At 46.2% G+C, this 16,883-nt stretch overlaps 1 protein-coding gene across 1 annotated transcript; it reads left to right on the top strand.

Moving 5' to 3' along the window:
• Positions 1–2,448: 2,448 nt before the first annotated feature.
• Positions 2,449–10,614, top strand: LOC104621438 (somatomedin-B and thrombospondin type-1 domain-containing protein-like; the record flags this gene model as incomplete). The annotated part of the gene is made up of 4 exons (XM_010287925.1): positions 2,449–2,643; positions 3,562–3,640; positions 5,450–5,626; positions 10,404–10,614. Coding segments are annotated over 4 exons (569 nt in total), but the record flags the coding sequence as incomplete, so codon positions are not given.
• Positions 10,615–16,883: the final 6,269 nt, after the last annotated feature.

Genomic DNA, 16,883 nt, shown 5'->3' with positions numbered 1-16,883 from the left:
AGCGAGCATCAAAGTGCCGCCCACGGATCCCATACCGCTGCCTCCCCCCTGCCCCGAGGCAGGGCCCCCCGGGTCTGCAGGGGGTTGCACCCTGGCTGTCCTGCTGGTGGGGCTGCCAGCGGAGGGGCCTGCTGGTTGGTGCTGGGTGCCCCGGTGCCTTTGGTGTCTGAGCACGGCTGGGCCGTTGGGACTCCTTCTGTACCGCTGCGCCTGACTCCTGCTGCTCCCGGCAGTCATCCGGGATAACCGGGGTGGACAGGACCCCCTGCTGTGTATTCTTCATATCACAGAAGAGTAGTACGAAAAATGCGTTGTGACACATGGCGAGGGGATAGCAGCGTGCAGCCGCTGCCCCGTGCTGTGCCGGGCACCTTGCCGCGGTGCCGGTGTCCCAGTGCAGCCCTTGCTGCCGGCGCTCCGAGCCCGCCGCCATCCTGTGGCTCAGCGCAGGAATAGCAGCATCCTGCTTGCGGAGGTCTGGCGAGAAAGCCGGTTTTGTGCAGGATGAGGTATTTCTGCGTTATTTCTTGTGATTCATTTGGGCTGGATGTAGGGGGGACGGTTCTGCTTGGACTTTTATTGCCTTCGTAGCCTGGCCTTTTTTCAGTAGTTTTCTTCCTCCCACCACTAAAGAGCTACTTTATCAAACTGACCTGTAAAGCAAAATACTAAGGTAAAGGCATTAATATATGATGCCAAACAAAACTGAAAAGAGCAGAAGATTCTGAATAAATGAGATGCACAAAAGGATTATAATGCTGGCAGCCTGCAATCCAATGTGCAGGCTTTTTTTGTGGTGCATTGCTGCACATATGAGATGTCTCAATTACTTAGATAATTTATTTAATTCCTAATCTTTGGTTTAAAAAGCTGTTTGTGGTGCTTTTAGGCAAAGAAGAAAAGCAATAGCATTCGAAAGATCTTCCTAAAGTTTCTGCAGACAAGGGCAGTTTCAAATGAGGTTAATGCTGTAATTAGGGGTTACCTGTGTTACACAGGAGAATAAATTGAGGTATCAAGCTCAAGCTGCTCAGAAAGGCTGGAATTTGCAACACCATTTGGCAGCTTATGTCCCAATGAAATCAATGGGATTCAAGCTTTTGAACACCTTTGTAAATCGGAGTGCCAATGTCTGTTACTGTAAGGTGCTGAGCGAGGTGGCTCTTGAAGGATTTCAGTGGGCTCCTCCACATCTTTAAATTGCATGATAGATTAGTAGTGGAGCTCGACTCAGAACTGAGGAATTCCTCATGCCTGAGCTCAATGTCATGGGTGAAATGTTTCCATCCTTGTGTATTTTGCCTCTTGAGTACTTGCAGGGACTTCGGTGGAAGCTAGCTTGCAAGTGCGTGTAAGGTGGTAGGTGCTGGCCTTTAGCTGGCCGCTAAAGGTGTGAGGCACCCAGTGGCTGAACCAGCAAGGTAGGAAACCTGTTAAGACATGTCTAGCCAAGGTCAACCCACCACATTCTCCAAAGATACTGTTCTTGATGGTTAGGCCGTGTTGGTCAAGTACAACTGATCAAGTATATCATGGGCTATTGTTCCAGGTTGTCTGTGAGAGAGACCAGCAGGTGAATGCTCTGTGCTCTTGAGTGATTCCTGTGTTACTCCTGATGGTTCTTTCCCAAGATTCAATCCTATGAAATTCAACTATGGGCATGCTCATAGGGAGGAGATCACAAAAGGAAATATATGATACAGGGAATGTGCCAATGTGTTTCAGACTGAATGGATGGGATGTTGAATGCTAAAGGAAGACATTTTTTCAGCTGCTTGGAGGCCAAGGCTTAGGAGTTTAGCACGGTGAATACTGTGTGAGAGCAGGTAGGGATGCTCAATGCTGTGAAGATTTTTGAAGCATTACTTAGTGCAGGTTCCCTAAATTTAAAGCCATGAGTCACATCCTCAAAATATTCTGGGATTTATTCCAACATGTACAAAGTGGAAACCATTGCATTGTATTTTGCTTCTTGAACTTGACTGCAGCCTGCCGTGTGACAGTCCAAACTCCATGGCTGGTCATCGTTTACTGTGTGACATCTCACAAGAGAAGTCAGTAATATTTTAGGACTTATCTGCATGAAGGGTGTACAACACCCTCTCTCCTCCTGCTCTTTATCCTCCTCCTCTTCTCTTATCACTCAGTTTGACCTTGTCTAATTTAAAATATTTTCTCAGTTTGTCCAGTTCAGGTCCCAGTTTGCAGGGGAGGCTTGCAGTAGTGTAGGATGGGGAGGTGACTGGCCCCATATAGACTGGTCTTGATGGCTGGAGCTTCTGGGCAGGTAATTTCCTGGGAGCAGAGCTACTGAGAACTGCCCAACACAGCTGTGGGACAGGTGTGAAATGAGGAAGTTTCTGTCAAAAAGTGTGTTTTCTGGAGAAGGCCCATCACTTGCATAATTTCTGTAACCTTCCACATTCCTGTTTGTTACTCTTCTTCCAGTTATCCCCTGTGTTGTATCTCAGTGGAGCGTCTGGAGTGGCTGTGCGGAGCCTTGCAAGACAACATACCGTGTTCGGAGGAGGCACGTCATCCAAGAGCCCAGGAATGGAGGAGAGGCATGCCCTCCTCTGGAGGAGAGGGCTGGCTGCGTGGAGTACTGGACTCAGCAAGGAACAGAGTGCAAACAGTCCCTGAGTAAGTCCACTGAAAATATAAGTGTCTGGGTAATTGCAGGGAGGACTCTTGTTTGGGCAGAGCCGGTATTTCTTTACTGTATTTGAAAAGAGTTGTTTCTAGACACCAGCGTGTTTGCTCTGGGCCTGTCTGGTGAAACTGAGAACAGAGCTCTTCACACAGCGGCTTAGGGATATCCTTCCTGGGACAATATTCAAAAGTACTGCCTGCTGTTTTCTGTGATCTGCTGTGTTTCAAAAGTGAAATATTACAGGCCTGTTGTGATCTCACGTTATTATACAAGTGTAAATCTCTGGCAATTTTGATAGAGTTGGTAGATTTATGTCTGTTTAAAACTTCTGTAAGTGGGTGTTGAACACATTTTATGAGTCATGTGAAAAAAGTCATGAAGGAGCAACACCCATCAAAGGCAAGGTATGACTTCTCTGCACTGGAGCAGAGTGCTGGCAGAGGAAACCTCCAACTAGTTTCTGGAGAAAAAGCCTGATTTCAGTTTGTTCAAATCAACATTTCATGACATACCTTTACTGATTTTTTAGAAGAACTGCTTGTGATTTTTGCTGATATTTTGGGGTCAAAATCTGTCCAGTCTGGATGTTAGCTACAACTGACTTCTTCAAACCTGTTGAGAGAGTTGGTATTAAGCGAATATTGCCTCCCTGCTCTGTCTTTTGGATGTGCCTGATAAGTAGGCTCACTCTGCTCCGGCAAAAATCTGGCAAAAGTACATAGTCCCTTTTCTGTGAAATGGTTGACGGTTGCGGATAATACAAAAATACAAAGTTAGAATTGGTTTTGTCTCCTGCTGAAGATAAAACCATATGACATTAAAGACCCGTCTTTAGTTTTGCAGATGTAAACAGCCTGAGTGCAGTATTGCCACTTATGCTATGTACTCTTTCTTTTTGATTTACACAGTCCCAGCATTAATAACAACAGGAGGGTTTGGAAAAGCGAGGAAAAAAAGAGCTGCAGCTGATGGCAATGAAAAAGCAGGGTAAGTTGGAGGCTCAGCACAGGGGTACACAGTCCACCTTCAGTGTCTCTCTGCTTGCAGTTTTGGGCCCAGCTTTTTGCTGATCAGAACTGGCGTTTCCCAGCAGAAGGGCAACGCTTCACTACAGCAGGGTGCTGTTCTGCCCTCAGCGACAGCAGCATCTGCAGTGCAGCTGAAGGCTGTGGGTCTACCTTGATGTAAGGCCAGTACAGACTGAAACTCAGCTCTTAGTTCACGGCATTGCTGCTGTTTAAGGTTGTGTGATCAAAAAGCCAAAGACCATTCACTTCAGCTCTTCCCAATGTAGAATGTGTTGCAGTTTGCGCTTTTTACATAAATGGGGTAAATTCTCAGGGGGCAGAGTTTGCTGTCTTGTTGCATGGAAAGCACGTTCCTCTCCCATTTCAGCCCCCCTTCACTGTAACGCTGCCTGTTGTCCCCAGTAGCACTGTTGCACAGTACAGGTACAGGCAGGGTTGTGCAGAAAGCTCTCTCTTGCATTTTACCTTCTGAGACACAACCATCCCTGTGTGTGCTGCTCTGCCTTCAGGCCTCAGCTGTGCCTCAAACACAAGGGAGCTGGCATCAGCCTTCCCAGTCCTCTTCTTTCCCAGCTGGGGTCATTGCTAGCAGCGACACAGTGCTGATGGGAAAGGTTATCTTCCATCCTGTAACCCCTCTACACAGCTTTGCAAGCTAGTTATTCCCCAGGGTTTCTGATTGCAGCCTCTGGTGGTTGCCTGTTTCTTGTTGAGAGCTGCCACTCCTGTAACCACTGTGTGGTTTCCCAGAGCTGCTCTTGCAGCATGAAGGAGCCGTGCACTTGTTGATTTATTTCCCCACATGCTGTTGTACATGTAAGTATTTCCATAGTGCGTGGGTGCATCCATCCCCCTCACTTAAGTGTCTGAAGGAAAGAGCATCTGTTCATCTTGAGCCTCTCTCGGACTCCTCATTAGTCAAGCCTTCTCCCTGTAAAATTAAAAAATGTGAGCACAGCTCTATTGCAAGCGTATTTATCCTTGCTCTCTGTCCCTCAGATAAGACAAGGAAGCAAACTGCTCACACAGTTCAATGTGCTACTTGAAGGTGTTTGGAAATCCCCATGATGACTGCTTCAGAACCAGTCTAGACTAGAATCCAATCCTCTGCTGTGTTTATAGATGATTACTGAACTTCCTTGGTTTTCCCCTCCAAACAAGGCCAGTTCTTTTGGGCTTTCCTCTCAGGTTTGGTTAAAATTAGAAGCACAGAAAAGTCTGAGCAGGGCAGAAGTGCGATGTCAATCTGGTAGTCCTCCCACTAAGATATGACAGCCTCACTCTGTCTCCTAGGAGGGTGATCATCACAGGGAAAACCTTTACAGACTGAATCTTAGCTCCTGTCTCAAGTTGCTCTACAAAACCCATTATAAGTAACTGAGAGTAGATGACAGAGGAAGTGTGGTTCAGCAAATGGACACCAGACTTGGAATTAGAAGACCTGTCTGTTGGGTTTTTTTTTGTCTTTAGTCAAATACTTGACCAATCTGTGTCTATTTGTAAAAACAGATGCCAGTAATACCGGATATTTTTTGATATGTCAGTTGAAAACACCAGCAGAGTAGTTTTATTCCCCATTTAACCTTGTCAAAATGCAGGTACACCACATGCTCTGATTTTTATGACCTGGGGTGTGGGTTTGTTTGGTTGGTTGTTGTTTTTTCTTAATTAGTGCTCTATGGTCACCCAGTTTAGGCTGGCTCTTCTAGTCCCATAGAGGGCTCTAATCTGGTTATTGAGCTAACCTACTTGGTTATTTTGGTTGCAGGTACTGTGTTGAATTCCAGCTTGTGGCCATCACGCCGGGCTGCTTGCACAGCCACCACTCATACACTCACTGGATGCAGTACCTCAGGGAGGGCCACACCGTCTGCGTGGAGTGTCAGCACCCGGCTTTAGACTCCAGAAGTCTACATTGTTATGGGGATGGCAGTGGAAGCAAAAAGTAAGAGCTTTATCTTTTGTTTTCATGTTGGATTTTTCATTCTCCTCCCTTGATCTGCTTGTCCTAGTTTCTTAACGTGCTGCACATAGCGCTCTGGAGCACTCTACATATATTAACTGGCCTTTGTTGCATACCATGAGTTTCATGCAGAGATTAAATGACCTGGTGAAGCTCATGTATTAAACCAGTGGCAGAGCCAGGACTGAAGTGTGGGAGTACCTGCACTTAGTCTGCTAAATCTCACTGACTTTTAAGTGGCACAATTGTGGAGTTTTCTTTGTTTTAAAGACGCTTCAGCCATGATTCTAAGGTTAACAGCCCTGTCAGCTGTCAAATAAAACCTAATCTGTTTCTGATTTTTAAGTACTGTGAATTTTGTTTCTACAAGTTTTATGAGCATTTCTGGCAAGTGGCAGCTAGCTTAGGGACTTGGGGTATGTACTGGCACCTAAGGTCAGATGAAAGTACTGTTAAATCTGTGCACTTTCAGCGTCCTTTCCCTGGAAAGCAGAAGCAGCTCTGGGGTGATTGATGGGGACCACCCAGGTTGTACAAATTGGGCAGACTCCAGCAAAGATGAAGGGAAAGGCTTGAAGCTGCAAAACATGTCTGTGGCAGAGCCAGCAACAGAGGAGTCCTGGCTCCCAAGCCTCTGCTGAGGTCACTAGAGGCACAACTTCTGCATTGCTTTTATCCTGATACTCTTAACCCTGTTAGTTTATTAATGGCATCCTCCGAAACCGGTTAGCAGCTCTGCCTGAGAAAATCATTGCCCATCAGTGCTGGGCAGGGGTATTTTTAAAACTTATATAAATGTTGAAATAAGCATGTTCATTTGAATTAGAAACTCTGAACTAGGATTTTCAGGCCTGAAGCACACAATGTGTTGCACTACTAAGATTGCCAATAATGGCCTTTTTAGGCAGGGTTTTTCTCAGGCTTTTAGTAAGAGGAAGTCATGTTAGAGTCTTTTCCTTCCCTGCTTCAGCTTGTTATGTACAAAGGTTCCAAAACCTTTTAGATAAAGAAGAAAAAAAATCTTAACTGGTGTGGCCAGGAGTAGTTCTTACCTGCATTCAAGATGTAAAAGTTTATAAAAGCTTATGATAAAGTTATTTTACTAAAACCCTGGAGCCAGACAGGAATGTCAGATTAAACAAAATAAAAATTATATTCAGAAATTAATTTCCTCATTGGGCTGCAAAAAGAGGGGTCATTTTCATTCGCCTGATCTGGTGAACAGCACTGTACAAGGAATGGAAGCACAAAGAAAATGGGACTGTGTCCTTTAGGAATGATGATCTGATCATCAGGTATTGGCAGGCTGAAGGCTGGAGAGGGGTATCAGTAATGGAGTTGGGGTGAATGGTGACTGGTCACTGAAGTCAGGACTCAACCCACAACTCAGCAGATGGTTTAAATCCATCCCAATTGAGCAGAGCCTAGAAATTGTTCCCAGAGTCTTGCTGGAGGTCTGTAAGATGAACTGGTAGGTCCATTTCATTATAGGCATGTGAGAGCCAGCAGGGAAGCCAACTTTTAACACAGTGAGCTTTTACCCCTCCAGCATTACTGCCTGGAATGTCAAATGCAGTTATGCCTGTGGCATTTTCTAGGCAGGTATGAGCTCTCTATGTGTGTGCCAACCTGAGGTACCGTGTGTGTTCATTTGGGTTCATTGCCAGGGTAGGAACATAGGCTTGGGGGACAGGCAGGGCTGGCCCGAGCAGTGGACAGGGCTCCTGTCTACAAAAGGCAGTGGAGATGCACTTTTAAGCCTCCTTGCACCAGCATTGCTGGGCAGCTTTGTCAGAGATGAATGTGTGACTGGCAGGTGGAACATGAGTCAAGTCTCTGGTCTGCAGCTTCCTCAGCCTGTGTGTGTGAAGCCTCCCTTACATTTCACATGGATCTTTTAGACAACTCCCACATATCCTCTAGATAGGTAACCTCCAGGGCATGGTCTGGTGTTGTTTATCACTATTTGACCTTACGAAGGTGCTGCACCTCTGCTGCAGCGCAATCACTGGTGGGTCAAGGAGACTGTTGTCCAGCGCTGGGTATCTTGTTTGACTTTCTTGTTACCAACACCTCAAGTACAAGTATTTACTAAAGGTACTCTTTATATGAACAGAGCTATCCCCAACTTGTTTTCCAGAAATAATATACTTTTTTTACCAGGTTGCATGGAGGAGAAAACTGACCTCCATGATCTCTGAGAAGAAATTGCACTGTTGGTGGGGACAGCCATTGAGTGGGATGAGGGAAAGGACTGTGAAAAGGCTTCTGCCTTCTGTTAGAGTAAGTGGCCATATCTGAGCATGCAGTCTTGCAAAGGAGCAGTGCTCTGAGGCGGTTGCACGGTGAGCCCCTCAGGCTGGGATTTGCAGGCCAGGTGTGGAGGGCATGAATGTGATGTCAAGAAAAGTGGAAGAAGATGGGAAAACAACTGCTGCCCTCAGAAAGGGGATGGTGGGAGGCCAAAGCTGATGCCGGAGCCTAGGATGCACCATGTGTTGAGTTTGCCTAGATCTGCTCACAAGCCTCTGGCTGTTTACGCAGCTCACCCACATTTTGAATTTTTGCTGGCGTAACTCTGCCAGGAGACATGGCCAGTTCGTGGTAACCTCAGGTTATGCTGGCCGACCTGTGCCATCGTGTGCTGGCCGGGGTCTCTGGGGCTGCTGGCTGAGGCTGTGCGGGGAAGCGTGCACAGCTGCTGCTGGCCCACCCACGCCGTGCCTGCGCTTTGCTTCTCGCCCTGTCAGTTCGGCAGCTTGTGCCAGCGTTCAGTTCCCCAAGATATTGTTCCAAGAGTGACTCTCAGGAAGGAAAACATCTGACAGAGTTTAAAATAAACTCGGCAATGCTGGTGTATTTTGATGAGTATTTCTTAATTATCTTCTTGTGTCTAAGTGGAGTCTGGCTTATAAACGCTTCAAGCTAGAGATGCTTGTTATCTGTGCCTTCCACCTGTCTCCTACTCTGTAGAAAATGCTAGTTCATTTTAACCCCTGTGATGCAAGCTCGGGAGGTTTCCCAAAGTCCTCGATTTCTGGCCAGATCTGTGGCCATCAGGTGAGGATAGCTAGGATAATCTAGCTTGCATTGGCTTCTTTCTTCTAGAAGGTTATGAGACAAACAAGGCAGAGCTTCGAGCTGGGAAATTGATCTGTTAATTTTGGATTGTCTTCTGAAAGATCTACAACTAAAACATAGGCTTGACATCTGTGAAGTTGTTACTCAGCCTATGTCTAGGAGGATCAGCTGCTCTTCATCATCTGGAGCAAGATGTGGTGGTTGTAACACATGAATGTCCAGACTGCAGCAGTTCATGCCCGTGCTCATGGGGTGGAGGGAGGGAGGATGGATGGACTGGATTTATAGCAAAGTTAGTATTTGCCTTCCCCACCAGCAAGATGAGAGTGAGCAAGTTTAGCTTATGTGTTTAAGGAGTAAAGCCTTTTAAAAGTAAAGCTGCAGCCCAGAGTTCTGAAGGCTATGGGACTGCTTTGCGCACAGCCTGCTTTATCTGGCATCTTAATCCTCCTTGTGCAGATTCTGGTATTTTGAAATGACCCCAAGGCAAAACAAAAATATAGCGAGCCTTTTCCAACCATGTGTGATGCATAAAACCCTGCTCTGGAGCATGACATCTCATGAAACTAAGGGCAGGGTTATCTTTGTGAAGCTAGAGCAATAATTCCAGTTTCCACAGAAGTAAAAAACAAGCAGAAGTTAGGGGTCTGCTGGGCTATTCTGTGGGCAGCTCTCTGCACAGGGCAAGAGTTGATCCAGTTGTGGTATTTGTGCTTCTCCAAAGGTCAGGGCTGGGACACACTGATGTAAGGAATTCCCTTAAACCACTAAATGCTAAAATCTGGGAATGGGCACAGTGCTATAGCAAAATTTCAGTTTCTGTGGCCGTTAGGCCAGTATTGCTTGTGCAGCCACTGACTGTGAAAAATGGTCTGTGCATCTGCTTGGTTGTTTTAATAGGATATTTCTCTGTTCAGTTCTGGTCAACGTATTGATGGACTGCCTGGGAGAAAAGGTGGTGTTGGTTGGTTGTTTTTTTGTCCTCTACTTAAGAGGTCTGTGAGTAACCTTGTCCCAACACTTGTGGGTCTGGTACCTCCAGCCAGCTGCCGTCCAGAAGCCATGTTAGTGTGTAGCTCTTAGCAAGGCGGAAAAGCGTAGGCAAGTGTTCCACTAACGTGGTTATCCAGAGGTGCTTGTGTCCCTGCGCCTGCTCACACAGACATGTGCTGTGAATCGCGTGCTAGCTACTTATCCAGCACCTCGATGGCTATGGGTGGCCATAGAGCTCTGCCGGCTGAGAGGGAGCATGGTCTTATGAAGAAAAATGGACAAAGACGTATTTTGCCCACTTTGCAACCTGTCAAGTGTTTCAATACATGAGTTATGGGGATGTTGGTGTGCTTTGTGAGTTCTTGTATGCAACGCTGGATGTCTCAAGGGAATGTTTCTGTGAATCCTTTTGGACTTAACTCCTGCAGCATGTGCTGCTCTGTGTTCTTCCAGTCCAATGTTCCTGACTGATGGTGCCTTTACTTCACGCTATTATAATCCTATGGGAGTCACTGTGGTTGCCGCTCTTTGCAGCGGTAGAAAGGCAGAATTGGGTCCGTGGAGTGAAAATCGATGTTAGCAAACTAAATGGGATTTACAGGGTGATTTAATCCCTCGTACAAGTGATTGCGCTGCAGCGGAGGTGCAGCACATTAACTTTCTCCCTCTTATGATTGTGTTTCAGGAATTGGCTGTTGCATTGGCAGGCAGTAGGGAACTCTCGATGCAAGGGAACCTGGAAGAGAATTCGCCAGCTGGACACTTGCTCCTGTCCTTCTGTTCACAGCTTCTTGTTCATCTAACTTCTGACAGCCCCAGCAAGCGAGTGCTGTGATGGCTTCTCTGGCAGCTACGTGCAGCAGCAGCAGGAACCACAACCAAAACAAAAACTTCTCTGTGTCAGCGGCTATGCTGCTTACTTTCAAGAGGTTGCTGTCTGTACTGGGGCATCCTGAATCCTCTCTGTCTGTGTCTACTCCTAGATTTCCAAAGAAATCAGGCTGGCTGTGAAGTGCCAGTCTCCTTCTGCCCATCCATCCCTGAGAGAGGCCTGTCTGACCCTGATGACTTCTTGCAAATTCCCCCTTTCTTGAGAGGAATGAGAATTCACCAAATAAGAAATCAGACAAAAAAGGCCATATGAATCCAGGTTTAATTATTAATTTTCTAAAGTCTCAATGAAGAATCAATAGTGCAAAATAAATTAACTCAGGTGCTGCCTTTTCATGGCAGTGCCACTTCTTTGTGGATACTTCCTGCTTGTGCTTATATATCCTTTTCTTTTATTTTCATCCTACTTGGTCTCATCATTTCATATTGATCCTCAGTCTTACAGAGGGTTGATTCTGTGCTGCTGAGATAATGGCAAAATTTAGAAATAAGCCTATTCAAATCTGTGAGAGTAGAAGGTACCAGGGATAAATGGGTCCTTGGACTTCAGGTTTCAAGGAGCATTTCTGAATTGCCCCAAAATGCAGTGCAGTCCTGGGGCTCTAAATAGGAAGTCATCCCTGCTGTACCAGGAGGGCTAGCTATAGCCTTGTATTTTCAACTGGAAAATATTTGAATTATTTTCTTTATATTCTGATGATGTATATTAATACTTTTCTATAAATGAAAATAAAGGAGGCTGGAGACATTCCCCCAGTGTGTATCTGTTTGATTAATCTTTGTCGTTACCGCCTCTTTAGCGCCTGAACCTGCCTAATTTGTTCCAGCCAATATTGCCATTGACTCCTCTGCTCCAGCAGGTAAGACTGGAGGAAAGCTCACTGCTGTCCAGTTCCAGAACTACTCAGGATTCACAAGTGGAAGTCCAGCACCATGACTTACCACTATGCAGAAGTGGATGTGGTGTTTCTTTTACTATACACGTACTTCTGAATCTGCTTAAACAAAATTACAGAAAGGACTTGTGCTTTGTGGCACAGCGCTGCAGTGGTGAGCATCTAGGTAATTAAATTTGTCAAAACCCAGGTGGGTGGCTGGGGATGGTTCTAGAAGAGTTTTAATGTTCAAGTCCAACTCTAGTCTAGGTTTGGATCATGAAACCTATCTTGTGACCATGCTGAAGGTCTTTCGTGGAAACTTTAAAGGGCACTGTGGATACATGCTTGAGATGCTTAGTATGTGTAGTACAGCGATGAAAGCTCTGAAAGCGCCTGATGCCTCTTGGCCAGTACAGTAGGGATTTGAGAGCAAGACTCTGCTTTTCATTGTATGTTACAAGCTGTCTCTGTGAATTAATGACTCACAGCGGGGTGATCTCATCCCAGAGTAGCAAGACTTAAAAAAAAAAAAAAAAAAAAGAAAAAAACCACAAACAGGCTTGTGCCTCACTGTCTGACATAATCTGTAACTAAATTGTGGCCTGCTCAGGAGTACTCGCTGGTTTGTGAGCAGAGCGATGTGATCCTCTGAGAGATGGCTCAGGAGCAAGTAACTAGAGTACATCGTTCTTTGCAGTGAGGAATTTCTATCAAGCTGGAAGCCAGTTTCATTTTCTTGGTGGAGGTACATAATCATAGAAGCACTTAGTCACTGGAAGGTTTTCTTTGTCCTGCAGAAATCCCATATTGGGCTACAGGACCGTAAAGAGGCAGCCAGTCATTTCAGGAGCAGAATGGAGCCAACTATTGGAAACATTTTTCATTTTCAAAGTCACCAAACTTTTGACAACATGAAACCCTGCACTTATCAGATGCTCTCAGAATTGAGTACTGTATAAAGGATGCAATTTTTGCTCTACAAAACTTAGTCTTCCACAAGTTGTGTTCACCCCAGTGCCCCTTTCCTACCACATTAGAGCCAGTCGGGTAGGGAAAGGCTGAGTTGCAAAGTTATAAATTATTGATACTGCCAAGTGGGAAAAGCCTTTATTGTCATCAACGAAATGATGTGGCACGTTAAAGCACCTTAACTGTAATCCCTTTAATTTACTGAGTACTTAAGTGTTAGCTGTACTGTATTTGTGTGTAAGATTTTTATTAAATTGTCATAGTACTTGCTGTCATATATTTAGTCCTGACATTAATCCATTTGATTGCGAACCATTCAGGGTAGAAGACTAGCCTCCTGCTTCAGTGTCTTGAGAATAAGTGAGCGTTAAGAGAGGTTCTTTCGATAATACATTGTCCTATTCTGGCAGGGACTGCAGGAAACTCTAGCCAGTTTTGATATAAATTCGATGTGTAGGAAGCTTGCAGAATCAGTCTCTTGAGTGAAGGTAGCTGTGGAAAGTTGAGAAGTTTGAGAATAGGCTGCTCAGAAATAGTATTCTGGGTCAGATCCCTGCAGAATCTGGGCTTGATTATATTTTTTGGAGCCTCACAGTCAGTTTGCTAAAAAGCATTTTAGGTGGACTGAAACTGCTTGTGAATTTATGCCACATTTGATGATTAGTCCTCATAGATGGAGACAGAGGAAAGAGAGGGATTTAGAAGTGGTGAAATGTTTTATACCTCCTAAGTGAAGTGTTTTGATCTTTGATTTCAGAATTTTGTTTCAAGATTGAAACAATCTGAGTCAAATAAAATATTTCATTCAACCCCCTCAAGTTTCTGTTTCAAGGAAAACGCCGGAGGAAAAACCCCTCACTTTGAATTGACCAAAATGATTGATTTATCAATAATTCTGGGTCAATGCTCTTCTGGGTCCTGCTTGTGAGACAGCCGTGATACTAAATCGGTAAGCACAGAATAGTCAGTTCCTACGGCCAACGACCTGTTGGTCAAGGTTTCCCTTGCTGCTGCCTCATCCCTGAGAGCTGATAAAATGAGGTCCTGACAAGAGCTGCCGATGGTGGCATGGTAGGACTTCCAGTCTTCTGCTTCTGTCACTGGAGTTTGGGGATGCAGGAGTGTGAAAGAATTAGCCCGAGGGACCCTCATAGCAGCTATGTTTCTACACAGGCTATGTCACTTGATGAAATAGGACATTGCAAATGTCTTGGTGCACCAGCACATCCTAGAAAGGGCTGTGCAGTGTTCTGGCTTCACCTCCACGCCTTGGGTGACTGTACGAACAAATCCTGTTGGTAAATTCCTGGGGGAAGGAAGGAGAGATGCAAGTGTGTGTGAGAGAGAGAGAGCAAGAGTGAGCCTTTTAAGTAGAAGAAGATAATTAAGCTGTCAGATCACTTTCCCCGCTAATGAAGGTTAGCTCATGGTGTAGACACATACTGGGTCCTGCCCGTTTCCCTCTAGGGGCTTTATCAGCATCCATCTCCATAATCTCCATAATTTCTACTGCCTGAGTTTTGGGAAATAAAAGGCTATTGGAAATCCAAGGCAAAATACTCCTGAAAAATGGCTTTGTACAGTAAACAAGCAAAGCAGCCTCCCATTGAGGAGAGGCCGTTCCCCGAAGATGACAGCCGTTCCCATGACGACGCTAAAAACCTTTCACCATTGGGTAGCAACAGGAGAACATCTCCCACGGCAAGAACATGAAGCCAGGAGCTTAGTCCTCCTCTTCCGTAAGATGTTGGGCACCGATAATGAGGAACTGCCAGTTGTACACACGCAGCTCCACCTTCTAGGCACCAGCCTGGCTCCACATGAAAGGAAGAGCAAATAAAGCCAAAGCACCAGTGAGTTGGATTTATGTAAAAGGCAAATTAAGCTCAACTGATGTTCCTACACTTCCCTCTGCTCTCCAGCTGAGGATCTCAATTTTTAATGATGAAAAGCCAAGCAAAAAATCCAGGCCATTTAACAAACTGCTGAAGAAGCATGTGATTTTCTCTGTTGTAGAGAAATCGTTCATCGTCATGGGATGGAGAGAGGCCCTGGGAGAATTCTGCTTTTCTTCACCCTAACCCTGTAGTGTCCAGCCTGCGATTCAACAGTTTTCTTCTGCATTTGAAACAGAAGGTGGTAAAAGATCATGTTTTACCATGGAATCTTCATTAGGCCTATCAGCTCCCTGCGTGTCATGGTATGTGGGATTGCAGTCGTCTGAATGTACGAGGATCTGCCTCCTTTCTTAAGCAGAAAGCCCTCATGCATTTGGAAAAAAAGAGATAAAATATGCCCAGAAAGCTCAGGAGACAAAGGTAAAGAAAAAGAACAGCAACAAAATGTTATTTTCTTACATAGCCCTGTTGCTCTAAGGACAAACTGTTTTTTCTCCTTTTGCTCCGTGGCCAGAGGAGTTGAGCACATTCTGCTTGAATGGTAGGAGGTAGCAATACTTCTCCATAAACGAGACTATTCTGTTACCTTTATCTTTTAAATCTAGATTTTTTTTATATCCTTCATTTTGAGTATTTTGAGTCTTTAAATAATATGATCACTGACTCTCTTCCTGTTTTTCCTGGTGCTTTGGTTGGTTTTTTGTGTTTTTCTTTCTGAGGAAGTTTTTTTTAAAGTCCTTTCCAGTTATAACATTAGTTGCTTGATGATAGTCGTGATACTGCAAGTGGGGGAGTAGAGGTGAGAAAGGAGAGGAGAGTCTGAACCAGCCAGCAGAGATTATTCTGTTCTGTAAATACGTCTGCAGCCTAAAACTGCAAACCCAAGTATTGGCAAGATACGTTTTTTCTTTTTTAAACGCTCTGGTTCTCCCGTTCTCAAGCTGGGTGAAATACATTCACTGATAAAGACTGTTCTACGTGTTTTGCACATCACCACCCTTTTAAAGCCACAGGCGTATGCAGGGTCTCCAGGTCTGTGGTACCCCCAGCTGCTCTTGTCCCGTGGCGCATGTGCACCACTGGCTGTGACACCAGTGGGACCCAGACACGCCTTCAGGACAGGCTGCGTCTTGTAAACACCTTAAACTGATATTGGAAAGGGAGAAGGTAGAGCCACGGTGCCGTTTGCCCATGTCTGCTGGTATCAGAGCATTGCCCTCTTTCCACGGGTTCAGGCACGTGACCTCACGCTCCCCAAAACCATGAGTTCCACACCCGGCCCGTGCTGGGAAGGAGGTGCAAGGTTTCTTTTTATCACCATTCCCCCGGGGCCAAAGAGCCGCTCCCGTGCCGAGACCTGTGCGCGATGCTGACCGCGCTGTGTCTGTGCCTTGGTTTTTTGCTGTTCCTTGCTGTGCTCAGCACTTGTTTTACTTGAGCTCTCTCGCGGCCTTCCCATACCGCTGCTTGTGTGCCTTCGAATTGCTGCAAGGGCGTGGGGTGACGCCAGCGCTAACGGGCTTTCACCTTCCTCCACTTTCCCAACAACTCTCAGTCCAGTTCTTGATTGATCCCTGCACCGTATTTCAGCCGTTAACAGGTGGAGCAGAAGCTGTCCGGAAATGGCAGCTGCTCAGCGCATTCTGCGGGCGGCGAAGGCCGCCGCCGCTCTGGCTGGCCTAATCCTGTGCCTGTCTGCTCAGCCACGAGCTGAGGCTGCCCTGTGAAAGCTCAGACCTCCCGTCTGAGGGCACAAAGTGCAACCAGGCATCTTCCCCCTCCAAGTGTGTGTCTTTATTTGTGGCGGACTCCCCTGAAGCAGCACCCGCGACCCAGTTCAGCATCCTGGCTGCTGCAACAAATGGCGGGGTGTGGTAGAGCATCTCCAGGAAACAGTCGTCGCCTATGTAGAAGGATACTAGCTGGAGAAACTCGTTTCTCTGACACGACAACAGGATGCTGGTATTCTTCCTCTCGCTGTTTTAACTGTCTGGCAGCTGGATGCAATATGGAAGCAGGTCCTGGAAAGGCTTTCCCAAGGAAGGTGGCTTAAGGCTAGATTTCAATTCCAGGGGATAAAGGAGTGAGCAGTTTCACGGCGATGCCGAGGCACCATGCGAGCGACCTCGCCCAGCTCTCCCGCGCCGCTCCCGGCCGGGGGCCCTGACTGTGCTCCTTCGGGCACAGCAGCGCGACAGCGCAGCCGGGAGTCACCGGTGGAAAGAGCCGGTCACGCGGAGTTACGGTATCCCGCAGCCACGGAGCCTGTGTTCTGCCCGGCTTTTCCCCCTCGGTTTGTCTGTTTAGGGCGAATCCTGACAGGTACACGGGTTCTTGTGCTGAGCTCCTCGGCGTACTCTGAATATTAATGCCACCTGCCCAATTTAGGAACAGAGTCATAAGTCATTCCTCTTTCTAAGGCAGGAAAAGAGCTTAAGTATTTCCAAGAAAAGCACCACTGTTTATTGTGCTGGCTAGCTGGAAAGGCTTGGTTACAGCGTGTACTGAGGACTGACAGCCAAACCCAAA

This window comes from Phaethon lepturus, unplaced genomic scaffold (genome assembly GCF_000687285.1).
Source record: "Phaethon lepturus isolate BGI_N335 unplaced genomic scaffold, ASM68728v1 scaffold45925, whole genome shotgun sequence".
NCBI lineage: Eukaryota > Metazoa > Chordata > Aves > Phaethontiformes > Phaethontidae > Phaethon > Phaethon lepturus.
This window is presented reverse-complemented; position numbering and strand designations above follow the sequence as displayed.